General features: G+C 42.4%; 1 protein-coding gene across 1 annotated transcript in view; it reads right to left on the reverse strand.

The window, feature by feature from the left end:
• The window catches only part of SH2D4B (SH2 domain containing 4B), a 72,303-nt gene extending 59,017 nt beyond the window's left edge, over positions 1-13,286 (reverse strand). Inside the window, exon 1 of the mRNA XM_027817213.2 lies at positions 12,368-13,286. Coding sequence (XP_027673014.1) covers positions 12,368-12,551 — 184 coding nt within the window. The 5' untranslated portion in view covers positions 12,552-13,286. The remainder of the gene's footprint in view (positions 1-12,367) is intronic.
• Positions 13,287-14,001: the final 715 nt, after the last annotated feature.

Below are 14,001 nucleotides of genomic sequence, written 5' to 3' on the forward strand. Positions count from 1 at the left end.
TCAGTATTTGCCTGCAAGGTTTTCACCTCCTGCATTTTATGTTAAAGTATCTTGACAAGTATGGAATGATTTCCCAGGAGTACTGATCCCACCTAACCAGTGGCAGGTTTTCTTTTAAAAGCAGCCAAAGTTGTGTTTCTTGGAAGGAATCTGGATATCCTAGTTGTTCCCTTTTATTTAATTCTTTAAAGAAAACACTGCAAACATGCCTCGTGTTAATTTATTTGCATCATAAGTGGTAGATAGCAAATACTTCTACTGTTCTGAGACAACTTCACTACTTCTGCTCATTTATGAGCTTACCAAATGGAAAGAAAATAAATAAACCCCTCTTCAGGTAAGCAGGTAAATTACATCTTTGCTCTTTTCCAGGTTTTCTGTGCCAGTTATTAATAGTTCTCAGAGGCGTTACTTAGCCATTACTACCCAGCTCCATAAAACAAATAGCTGATTTGCAGACATGTCTTGAGAAATTGTTCTTTTTCTTCCTTTTAAAACAATGGATCTCTCTTCTGAAACTACAGACACTAGATGTATAAACTCTTCTGAAAACATCAGTATAACATATTGTTGGTTCAGCACTAACTACTGTATACTACAGTACAGTATACTACTGTATACACATCCATAGCTCAAGTTGAAAGGTAATAGCAGTATCAAACAGTCTGCAATTTTAAGCTTCAGCATTAAACAGACATACCTCCATACGTACAATTTTAAAGCAATTCAACTTGAGTACATATGCCTTTATTCCATTTTCTTCTTTAGACAAAGAGAACAACTTTTTCACAACCAACCACCCTTTCTAGTATACTTCAAGAAACAACTTCCATTCAAATCTTCCCTTAAACCTACAGAATCACAGAATAGGTCAGGGTTGGAAGGCACCTGGAGCAGGCTGCACAGGGTGGTGTCCAGGCGGGCTTGAGTGTCTCCAGAGAAGGAGACCCCACAGCCTCTCTGGGCAGCCTGTTCCAGGGCTCTGTCACCCTCAGGGGAAAGAAGTTCTTCCCCATATTCAGAAGGAACCACCTGTGGTGCAGCCTGTGCCCGTCGCCCTCGTCCTGTCGCTGGGCACCGCTGAAAAGAGCCCGGCCCGTCCTCCTGACACTGGCCCTTAAGGTATTTGCAGACATCGAGAAGATCCCCCCTCGGCCTTCTCCTCTCCAGGCTAAACAGGCCCAGCTCCCTCAGCCTTTCCTCCCCAGGGAGATGCTCCAGCCCCCTCACCACCTTCGCAGCCTCCGCTGGACCCTCCCCAGCAGTTCCCAGTCTCTCCTGAACTGGGGAGCCCAGCACCGGAGCCAGCGCTCCAGCTGTGGCCTCGCCGGGGCAGAGCAGAGGGTGAGGATCACCTCCCTGGGCCTGCTGGCCCCGCTGCCCCGAATGCCCCCAGGGCACCATTGGCCTCCTCGGCCACCAGGGCACACTGCTGGCTCCGGGGCAACTGGCTGCCCAGCAGCACTGCCAGGTCCCTCTCCGCAGAGCTGCCCCCCAGCAGCTCAGCCCCAGCCCGTACTGGCGGTGGGGCTGTTCCCCCCCAGGTGCAGGACCCTACACTTGCCTTGGTGGAACTCCATCGGGTCCCTCCACACCCAGCTCTCCAGCCGGCCCAGTCTCGCTGAACGGCCGCGCAGCCTTCGGGTGCACCCGCCGCTCCCCCCGCCCGGCCTCCTCAGCCTTGCTGAGGCACCCGCTGCCCCTCGCCCAGGGCACCGGTGGAGAAGTGGAACAGGACTGGGCCCAGCGCCGACCCTGGCAGCACCGCGAGCCACAGGCCTCCAGCTGGGCCCTGCGCCGCTGACCACGGCCCCCTGAGCTCTGCCCTCCGGCCAGTCCTCGGCCCACCTCACCGCCCGCTCGTCTGACCCGCGCTCCCTGAGCTCACCCACAGCGGTGGTATGGCAGACAGCGTCACAAGCCTTGCTGAGGCCAAGGTAGACAACACCCACCGCTCTCCCCTCATCTACCCGGCCAGTCATTCCATCATGGAAGACTATTCGGTCGCTCAGCCATGATTTCCCCTTGGTGAATCCATGCTGACTGCTCCTACGCTCCTAAAAATTTGGAGAAAAGTTTTACTGTACATTCTGATCATAAAACTTGGTAGTTTCTTAGCACAAAATAACATTCAAAAATGAGTGTGCCAGAAAAGAAGTACGCAGCTCAGGGAGAAAATCTGGCACTGCGCAAATGGAATTCCTGCCATACAAAAAGTCTTTGCAGCTTGCAGAATCAAGTTCACAGTGGTCAGTGTCAGCTCTGCTAGGCTAACGATACTGGGTTTGCACTTTTAAATTGTAGAACCAATTGCAAAATCTGAGCTGAAAGTACAGAAAATTATTTTCCTTAATAGTTTTAGGATACCAGTGTTGTCTGCTTTGCAAGCAGAGAATTACCACCATTGAGGGCTGCTTATAATAAAGTAATTTCTCCTTTAAGATGACCCTCAAGTATTATATTCTTCTGCAAAATAAGACACATTTTGTTATATAGTTAATAAAGTTAACACACTTTATTTACAAATAAAACAGAAATAGGGAAAAAAAAATCAATTAAATCTAAAAGGAAGAGACGGGTCCTGACTAAACAAATTTGAAATCTAGGTGAGGAGGAGGCAAGGGAGCCTTAGGTTTCCTGCCCAGAAGCAGGCTTCTGAGCCCAGTCACAAAAGCTAATGCAGAGTCAGGGAATAAAAATTAAATCTTTGAACCCCAGCCTTGTGCCTTGACCACAAAAGTACTTTTCTTTTTCCTGGAGACACTGTGCCAGGCTGCAAATATTAGTGCTATTAGGAAGCAGTGGACATCAAGATTAGTCTGGATTTGAAATGAAAGTGTTTCAGAAACAAACACTTGCTTTATCAGGAAAACGTACTGAATAATTTACCAAGTCTTTTCCATCTCTATTCAAACCAACAATTTATCAGCTGTAGTATTCTACCAGGTGGTTTTTTTTTTTTGTCTGAAACAACACTGCAGCACCACAAGAAGGCAACATCAATTTTTGCAGTTCTTTTCACCTGTAGCTCCTTCATGAATTAGGACCTCCCATGGAGTTCACCTAAATGTTTATCTGTACTGCTTTAAGACATGAAAATTGGTTTCTGGATATTGCTCCTTGCTCCAGACAAATGCAAAATCAGATACCTCAAATTTGCAGCACAAAGGGATTACAGCAAAAGCCTTCTTGGAGACCTACACCTTGAACCAACAGCAACACAAATGCACACATATAAACACACATAGTCAAAAATAAGACCAGAACATGTTTTCTATTGTTTTGTATTTATGCAGTCAATTCTATAACAGCAATTAAAGTATAAAACAATGCCCTAGAGAGCAACAGTAAACCCAAGGCTCTCACCTGTAAGAATTATTAGTCTCTACCAGCAGCACTACTAATCTCATACACACTCCAGCAGTGCTGGAGTGCAACTGTGAGTTGTGCTACATGGCATCACACACTGCTCTTGGCATTTCTGCTCCCCTTCAGCAGTCCCTGGTGTAGGCAGGGTATCCTGGCTGCCACAGCTGACCACTGCCACCCACCTTAGGAGAGAGAGGAAAAGCAGCACCTGAAGGTGCTTGGGAGGGCGAATTCTGGCTGCATGCAATGCTCAGACTAAACCAGGCTCCAGCTCCAAGCAGCCCAGACTTCCACACCATGACTAAGGCTTAAAAGAAATGAAGTTGCACAAAGGAGAACTGGGCCTTACGCTGCCTCTTCTAACCAGGACGGAGGAGCAGAACCACAGATTGGGCTTGGGATTTCTATGGGTTTGGCTTTCTGGGTTGTTTTTTGTGTATTGGCTTTGGGTTATATCTGGCTTCATTTTCACATGTGCTTCTAATTAAAAGTGCTTTAAAAAACAACAGTAGTCAGAGCAAATGGAATACTGTTGGAGTCAGCTTCCTTCCTCCAAGCTTGTTCGTCGTTGCTTTAACAGTTACAGCATCCCCAACAATTCCCATTTGTGATCCAAATGGTAGTGTTTACAAGGGAACCACTGCAAGGACCACTAGATGCCTGACTTGGTGTGAAGGCTCCCAGCTGTGCTGTCACCCAGCCACCCTGCCTGCTCAGTCCAGCAAAGCACCAAGCAGCCCTGACTGCCGTCACAGGGAGCAGTACAGGCTGCGCCAGGTGTAAATTCAGAATATAGGAAGATCATTGATTTATAATCTCAGAAATGTGGAATGGCATTCAAAGTCTGCTGAAACTTTCTCAAAAGAGCCTGCTATTTCCATGAACAGTTGTTTCTCTGAGGTTGGGCTTCCCACCATAGTTCTGCTTGGAAGCTACAGATCTCTGTGATACCAATTGACTCTCCTTCCTCGCTTGATGGAAAGCTTTGTAGTCATACAAATATCCTTTGACTCCCTCTTTAAAAAATATTCCTTTTCTTTTCTCTTTCTGTGCTAGACAAGGCTCTTGAAACTTATTCTGCATTTGAAAGAGGCTGCCTAAGCATTCACTGCTGACGTCAAGCTGAGCAGCCTGATTTCCTTTTGTCATTCAGAGATAAACCCTAGCTTGTGGAGTCTGGTTTGTAAGGGTTGGGGTGTTTGTAAGGTTGGGGTGTTTGCAAGGGTTGGGGTGGTTTTGTGCTTTTGGAGTTTAGATGTCTGGTATACTTGGGCCTAAGCACAGTGTGTTTTATGTGAGGTTTTACCCTTGGCTCTCCCAGAAAGTTATTTTTGTGGCTTCTTCAAAGTAGAAGCTTGAATTTTGATAGTGTGTAGAGTAGATGAGGTTCCATTCGGTTTCATTAGCTGCAGGACATGTGTTACAAGCACATTGATTAGGATGAAAATGAGAAACCTTAGGCTGTTCTCAGATCCTGGAGCTTACCCTGTACAAGTATTTTATTTATTTCTTTTTTATACTAACACACACATACAATTTCATGTCTTTGTAAGGAGAAAACCTAGGAAATTACTGAATGCTTCTGAGACTGTTCAAAGGACAGAATGCACTTTTCCAAACATTAGCTGCTGTAAATCTATTAAAATACATATAGAATAATTAGATTGTCATGATGAAAGTAATGAAAATAACATAATGCCACAAGCAACTGAAGATCTGCTATAACTAATGCTGTGGTCTGCCCCTGCTGATACTCAGAGGACCGTGAACTTCTCTCAAAACCCTGGTCACTTCGATTCTTAAAACAACAAGAAAATGGGGGAAAATTCTGAACTTCTCAAGCATCCCCCCAACATTTCAGTTTGCTCACCCTCCATTTTCAACACTGTGTTGTGTGCCTTTCTAGTTAAAGGAGGATTCGCAGAAGGAGAAAGAAATTCAGCTGATTTACATTAATATATCAGTAAGGGTTGCAGGATCTCAGCATCGCTGAAAAATCAGCCTTCATGGCTCTCCAGCTGCTTCCTGGTCATATAACAAAGTCAATCTTCTGTTTATGGAATTACAAACTGTTACCATGGAAATAATTATGCTGCAATACCCCTGCAGGATCAAATAAAGGAAGAGTGACTGAAGACAGCAAACATTAAGGGAGGGAACAGTTACTCAAATAAGACTATGGTAATTAAGAAATGCAGCAAAGATAACTGTACATAACACTCAGAGGTAAGTGGGCTTGCCTTACCACATGGTATGCATATATGCAATATGTATATATAGGTTTGCATACTGTAAACTAAAAAAGAAGGAAAAAACCCCAAAAGAAACACAGAAATGAAGTATCATTTATGTGCTCTCTATCTAGTACATCCCAGGTATTTTCCTGGCTCCCTGGCCAAAGCACGCTGTTACATATAACAATTTTGTAGTTTGCGCGCCTTCACCTGGGAGATAACGTTCAGAACTCATTCTTAAAGATATTGTTCTAACTCCGTCTACAATCTAGATGTAGTCCCTCGTCTGTCCATTTTAATGACTTTCACTATAAGCAGTATAAAAATGCAGATACACATAAGATTAGCTCCAAGGTTGTAAAATCATTCACATCAGTATCATTCATTTATTTTGGTTTTTTCCAACATTATAAAAATTAAGTCAAGAACATAGCACACTAATTTCTGATTCCTGATCCCAACTGTCTCTCGTAAAGTGTAAAAGCCCAAAGGCTTGGTTTCTCACACAGAGCTGTCACAAAGCATCCAGGTTTTCCCACTGCTAGAGAACAAACGAAAGTCTGCATGGCTACTTCAGGGTCTGCTGGAAACTCAAAGCAGAAGGAAAAGGGTTCTCTGTCTAAGACTGGACAGAGAACCATGGATCACTTTCTGCACCAGACTCCCCTACTTAATGCAGCATGGCAGGCTTGCACCGACTCCTTTTATCAGGCACACAGGACCACAAAAGCAGGGAGAACTATATCACTGCATTGAGATTTTCTAGCACCACAGCACACGAGCGGACTTGGAGGTTACTGAACCACCATCAGCATCTGGCTAAATCCACTGCTGACTTGAATACAGGGAGTTTTCTCATGTCTTCCACATCCTACTATCAAAACCTGGTACCTCTGTCCTTGAATGTTTTAGTCATTTATGCTACAAGCTGGCAAAATCAACAAGGAAATACTGAATTAGCTTGGGCGAATCCTGTTCTCCCCTTAGCCACAGTACTGCTCTTTCCGTATCAAGTATTCATGAGCTTGCAGACAGTCACAACCTCATATCATTACCAGAGCACCAGTATGCACAAGAAAGCCCATCTAACACCACTGTGTTCAGACAGGCTGAGGAACATAATGCCATGGAGAAACACGGGAATGCTCTCCACGCCAGTGGCTCAATTAACCCAGTAGCCTCTCTCAGCAAACGGCTGACGCCAGATGCTTCAGACAGCAGGAACGATGAGGATCACACGCATGCAAGAGAAACCTCCAGTGTAATACGGCCCAGGTAGCCAGCAATATTCTGCTTTCACTTTTCTGCAAAACAGAGAAGTCAGCTGCAGGGCAGGATATAAGACTAAAAAGCAGAGACTTACAGCTAATCCTAGGCGAGCAGAGAAGTCCCTCTGGATTTGTTCCATTGGGTACGTATTTAGGTCATGCGGCGGTTGGAGGTCTCTCTCTAGCCCCAGGTTCAGAGAAGCGAACAGCTGAGAAGCTGCTGTTTAACTGTACCTCGGTGCGCAGCCACACTGAGCACGAGCTCTGAGCCACTGAGTTCTGGCCCCAAGGAATACAGCACTAACAAAACCGCATCATATCACAAGCTGCTATACACGTCACGAATGTTACATTAAAAATTTTCCAATGACTTCAAATCAGTTGGTTCGGTCTCCTAATAAAAATTATTCTAAAGTTCCTGCTGATGTTTTCCTGTTACAACTCAGATACAACTGAAAAAGTAAACAAAAGATAGGGCTTTACAGAATTCCAGCCGACGCGCAGCCAGAAATTTCAGAAATACTGAAGCCTGATGTCTCTGTTTAGACCCATGCCCAGTGATACAGAGAAAGATACAATGACCACTGCCAGGAGCACACCTCTGTAGGAGATAAAATCTTAGCTAAGCATTACCAGGGTGTGTGGAGGCCCTAGTATAAATGAAGAATTCATTTCTGAGTTCAAAAACATAGAAAAAAATGTCACTGCTTGTACACCCACTAACACTTCACACACACTGAAACACACTCCCACTCGCTGGCCTTCACATGTGACACTGATGTATCCTCCCACCACCCACTTGTGATATTTGAAATACTTGTTTCCAAATAGCTTCATCTATTCTCTAATGATTTTCTAACACAAATGCCATTTAGATAAAGAAATTATTTTCTAGCCATGATTGGTAAGCCTACCTAATTTTCTCCTAGCTACTCTCGTTAAGGACAGGTAAATATAAGTGTTTACAAATAGCTCCTCCCTGAACATCACGAGCTGCAGTTCCCCATGAGTAATGTCAAAATAAGCAGCAGCAGACCAGCATTGTCTTCCCTCCCGCGTGGCTGTCCTTCAGCTACCTAATGCTCAACAGTCTTTGAGATCTCATTTTGGGTATGCTGACAGCTCTGGATACTGCATCAGGATCAAAATCCAAATTGGCACGGTGCTTCGCTTACTCCTAACTCAGCTATACTGGGTAAAGGGCTCCTGCCTAATTAAGTAAACATGTTTATTTGCAAATGGCAAAGCTTCCTGCCAGTCAACTCTCAGCAAATCCCAAGGGGATCTTGAAATTTTGAGGAGACTTCCCTTAGTGATTTTAGCACAATAAGAAAACGCAATCTTATTTTATTACAATGAAAATATGTTCCTGAGTTCCAGGAGTAATTTGTAAATGAACCTGAGATGGACCTGCAAGAGTTCAAGTCACTTGTGAAGCCATTTCAGTACAAGCCAGCAGTCATGATTTAATTAAAGCTAAAAAATACTTTTTTTTTTTTTACCTTGAATAAGTTCACTGAACACTGCACTTTTGGGAGGACCCAAATAATGCTCAGAATCTACTAGTATTTTTAGGTAAGGTACAAATGTAGGCGAGGTACAAACAGAAAAAGTCTGGGAAGGGTTTATTCAGTATCATCTACAGGAAATATCTCACTCTGAAGTGACATTTATCTATTGTTCCCTTTTAGACATCAGTCTGTGTTTCTAAAAAGGGAAGGAAATTAACACTGTCGAATAATCTGAAAACATTTCATTTACCCGCAAAGTGAAACGATTTTTTAACATTGACTCATTCTGATACAAATTTCAATTTTAACCTTTCCTCAAGACGCATGGAACCAAACAATCCAAATGGGAAAGCACAATTTAGCATTTACTGAAGGTGACTAATACTATTTTCTTTAGAAATGAAGAATAAGACTAATTACACACAGACTGTTAAGCTATTTAACTTGCTAAACACTCTCAGGAACTTACGTTGGTTTTGTTTTCTGAGAAGCAAATTTCATTGCACTGAATAGGATGTTTATGGACAACCTGCATTCAGTGGTGGTTCTGTATAAATCACTGCAGATACTGGTCCTTTCCTAGTTAGTTTCCAAACAATTAAAAAGAGCATTCCCTAAACCTGCTGATGATTTTACCTGTAGCACAAGGCCAATCTGACCTGAATACGCCACTTTTTACCTCCCCAGCTCTGCACTTGTGGTTTCTGTAAGACAACACATCTAAACCTGGCACAAGAACCCTTCATCCCTCAAGTCACTGTAGAGAATCAAACCCAGATTCACAATCACTGCTCTGTTTCAAAAAATCCACCTCTTCTTCTGTGCTGCTGGGGTCACACATAGCATTGCAGGTAAGCTCCTGAACTGACTGAGGTTTGAACCAGTTGGAATATAGGACTCCACATCAAGCCCAAGCACTTTTTGGAGCATTTTTAATTGGAGAAGTGCCCGTTGTCATTAATCCTTTTTGTTCTATCTCACCCTATCCCATCCTAAAGAGGTGAGGCAAAGTTCTCGTATATAGCTATTCAAACTATGAGGAAAACAGAAGGATTTGAAAGGTAGTCCTACACGTATAATTCTGATCAAATTAGTAAAAACTTTTTTTTTCTACAAATGTTATATTCATAAACAACATACACATTTTTCTGTCAACTAGAAAAATTCAGAAACTCAGCACAACATTAGAGAGATTAAAGTCTCACCTCTGTGTTTTACTACGTCAGGCTACAAAGATCTTTATAAAGCCAGAGCAACTCTTGGCTTTAACAAACCAGCATGAACATAAAACCCGTGTCATGCAGTAGAATGTCAATGAAACTTGCAGATGAAACTGCTCAAATCCCTCAGTTTGAAAGGAATATAGGACATGTAATTGCAGTAGCTCTAAATTTTCTGGTAGCCACTAATTTTAAACAGGAATAAAAATATTCCATGTTCTATACTGTGTAGCAGGGAGAGAATGTTTGGAAATTCACTTATACATCAATGGAAACTGAAAACTAAGCAGCTTCAAGGTCCAAAAAATGTTGATGCCAAATGTCTTTTAGGGGGAAAAAAATAAATCACATATTTTAAGATAGGAAAGGATTATTACAGTCACCTACTCTGACCCTTTGAATCATCCAGGCAAAAATACTGCACAGTAATTCTTACCTTACACCAGTAATCTCTGGTTGACTTTTTTGCCTTTTTTCTTTTTTTATTTTAAATGGGAAACTAGCTCCCCTATGAGACCATTTACCATCATATTATGGAACTATGCAGTAGAAATCAGTTACAAGTATCTGTAGAGTTAATGACCAGCATGCCTAAAGATGGAAATTACCTTGCAACTCTGGCCCACATCAGTTCATGGAAGTCAAAATATATTTTTAGTGGAACCAAATGCCTGACTTGCACATCTAATTCCAATAGTCCTCTCTACAAAAAAAATAAAATTGGTGATATCAGCTCTTTAGTACAGTTGTGAAGGAAGTAGAAAGTTTCTAACAGTGGGCAAAAGTCAAACCTAAGCAATACCTTAAACTGCTAATTTAAGAAGCTAAAATGGAACTGCGCTATTATGAAATTTATCTCCATGTGTATTTGTGAATGCTTTTGTCAGGGCAAATATAATCTACAGGTTACTCTGCTGCTCTCCTTTTGCTTTTTTCTTTATAAATCAGAAAATTAATTACGCAGAAAATGGTCTCCTGTAGTAGGAAGCTGAACAGGTTTAATGTATAATTTATATATGGAAATCTAGGTGTCAACAGTGTGACAAATCATCACATAAATATTTTTGCAGTTAGATTTTTCTGCATCTGTCTTCCTCAAAGAACGCACATAATACAGATCGCAATGATATAATGTTGTTTTGGTATGTGGAGCTGAACTGCATTTTTAATTTTTTCTCAGCTACAAATCAATCAAAATGAACAAGGTTTTTGTGCTGTATGAGAGAAGCTATATTGACGCCACCCTTCTAGGAGAGCACCATTCACAGCAAGAACACAAACATGAAAGAAATAGAAATTAAACAGGATGAGGCTTTCCGACATCCACCTTGCCATCTGTGGAGGGACATTTTAAACTCCTATTACAACTGATTAGGGTGTTCTAAACATTCCCCCTTTATTTTAAGGTTACCATCGTGACTTACTCTAGAGTCACTTCATAACGGCCTGTGCTTCAAGTGAGTCTTGGAAACTAGTTTTGCTTTGCAACACATTTCTTCAACAACAGGCTTTGAGTTGCTAACTATCTAATGGACACTTTGTAGGGTTCAGAGGCTCTACACATTTGCAGAAGTCTGACAATTGAATTTAATAATCTGTATTGAGGTGCTCCAAGCAAAGCTTTCTACCACGGGTATGTTAAGATAAGCAACACTTTAAACACTGACTGCAGAGTCACATAGCTGCTAGAGTGCTGTCTCAAAATCAGCTACTCAAAATTATCAGAAATTTTAAATATTGAACTTTTCATAAATTTAAAGATAGGCTAAGATCTTTGGCATTTTACAGGGAAAGGAGTGTTTGACATGTCTCTGTGACACTTCCTTGTTGAGTGAGGAATCACTGCAACTACATTTATTTCCAAGGCGAAAATGTTTTCTATCTTGCATCAGCCTAACAACTTCATCCAGTGAATGGGGAAAGAGTTAAAAGCCACTTGTTCAGAGCAGAGAGCAAGGAAATAAGTATTTCTTTTTATTCCAAACAACCTGGACCCCAGACCACATACTTGGAAATGACATTTGGAGAAGTTCTTTTTCAATGTTTTCTTCCGTGATTTTGCTTATTTGCTTTTCAAGCCAACACACACATTTAGCATCTGTAACAGCTGTGGAAGGAGCTCCATAGTTTAACTACATATTGCATGAAAACATATTTCTGTTTTTTGCTTTTGGTTGCTGGGGTTCTTTTTTACATGTTTGCCCCGCTATTATCCTATTCTCTAGACATAAACTTCTGGAGACTGTTTACTAGTACAGTTGGAAATTTAGTCTCGTATGGTATGGCTTACACATAAACAGCCCTTCACAACAAGCCCAAATTCATGAATTTATCTCCTACTCCAGCCACCTGGAAACATTTAATGTCAAGTCAAGAAACCTCAACAGCACAGGCAAGACTGCCTTTTGCCTGATTGAGGGTGAGGGGTGGGGATGGTAGGTGAAGAAAAAAGCCTTAGGAGTGGATGGAAACTTGGCCATGGTGCATCTGTCACCACTGAGAGAACAGGAGCAGTGACTCCTGACTGAAAGGGGCACTTCAAAACAATTCCCCTTTCTCCCACACTAAACTGTTCCCCTAGATGAAGAACCAGCCTCGAGAGACAAGGGGCAGGAACATGGTGGGTTTGCTGTCCCAGACTTTTTGCCTATGGGGACAGCTGGCACTCTTTCTTGTAATCTTTTCCAGACACATGCTGCACCACAGCCAGTCGCAAGCCCACCATCCCCAGCCATTTAAGTATAGAAGAAAGATACAAAACTTACTCTGGTTCCGCCTCGCTGTCTTTCTCAGCACAGCCTCCTCCACTGGTGCTTTTTCTTCCCTCTCCTTCCAGCGCCTCAGCTGCTCTTCTCTCATTTTATAGAACAAGATTTGCTTTTGTTCTTCATTCAGCTCTGCCAGGAGCTCAGGGTCAATATACATATCACGCAAAATTTGCTGCAGCATGATGACTCAAAAAACAACAACAAAAAAAGAGATGAACCTGCTTCCACTTGCACTCGCTACAGTGACCAAACCCCACCAACAGCACTCCAGAAAGCAACCTGCAGCAAAGGAGCTCTCCCACACCTGCCTGTGCCTGCCCAGGAGAGGTTTGAGTCTTGCTCTGGCCCTCTTTGTGCGGGCATATTCTGCTCCTCGTCTCTTACAAGGACAGAGTCCTCTGCTTATCTCATCCTCCAAAGGTAGGGACAGGTGTCAAGTGAAAGGGAGGGGGAGGAACAAACAAGGATAAGGGAAAAAAATTGAAGACCAGGAGAGAAAAAAAAAAAAAGTCGCTTCAGTGCTCCTGAGTGCAAGTCGGTAAAAATAAGAGATTATTGAAAAAACCCATCAGCTTTGCTCCCCCGAGAAGAAGGATATCCAATGTGAAGTCTCAGACTTTCAGCTCAAGTCGTTCCCTTCAGCAGCAATACACTCCCAAGGGTGTAAGTGCTGCCCTGGGGTTTAAAGTGATGTCACGGTTAAAGGTATCACCTACACCAACAATATCTATGTCACTTTGGGAACGGATCTCTTCTGATAAGAGGGGAGAAACGAGTTTGCATATTATTTCCCAGTCTAGCCCGTTATCTAGTCTCAACAGGGTAGGTCATATTAAAGGTCCTGTTTACCTGGTGTTGACAAAAATTGTCATGCAAACTGATTAAAATGCCTCCAGAATTAAAAGCAGTTGTAACATAAGCCACAAGAATGTTTTTATCACTTTATAAATAGTAAATTAATATTAATTAAACAAGAGTAAGTTCTCAGGAGTTCACGCGGACTATGCAAGTCCTGCTGTTAATTAATTTTCCACTTTGTGACTGCAGAAAGTTATAATGTTGCTTTTCAAGCAAATCGTGGGGTTTCACTACGTAACAGAGTTTTACCAAAATCAGTAAGATAATACTATTTCAGCACCAGGGACAACAGGCACTTAATCATGTAAAAAACGAAACCAAACCAAACACCACAAGACACCAAAAAACAAACTCTCTTTATTCCAGAGCCAGCTTTCACTGGGCAGGGGTCCGGCCCCTGCAGAGAGCGGTGGCACTTCGTGGGGAGGGGGCCATCTTCTAAGGAGAACCAAGATGTGGCCACTCGGAGTCGTAATAAACCCAGATCATGTTTGCAGGCTGAGCTGCATCCCACTGCGTGACGTTTACACAAGACTGAAGCTTGAAAGCAGATCTGTATTTCCTTAGAAGAAACCTGCTTTCTAGATAGGTATCTGCCAAACTCTCATATGACTCCCATGATCCTTATATTCAAAAACTGTACTGTTAATGCATCTATTCATGTAACATTCTTCTGAGGTATCCAAAATACTAACATCTTAATTTAGGCAGAAAACACATCTGATGCTGATGTAAACTAAATTTCAAGAGAAGACACTGTATAACCTAGAAGT

The sequence above is a fragment of the Falco cherrug genome, chromosome 9, assembly GCF_023634085.1.
Source record: "Falco cherrug isolate bFalChe1 chromosome 9, bFalChe1.pri, whole genome shotgun sequence".
NCBI lineage: Eukaryota > Metazoa > Chordata > Aves > Falconiformes > Falconidae > Falco > Falco cherrug.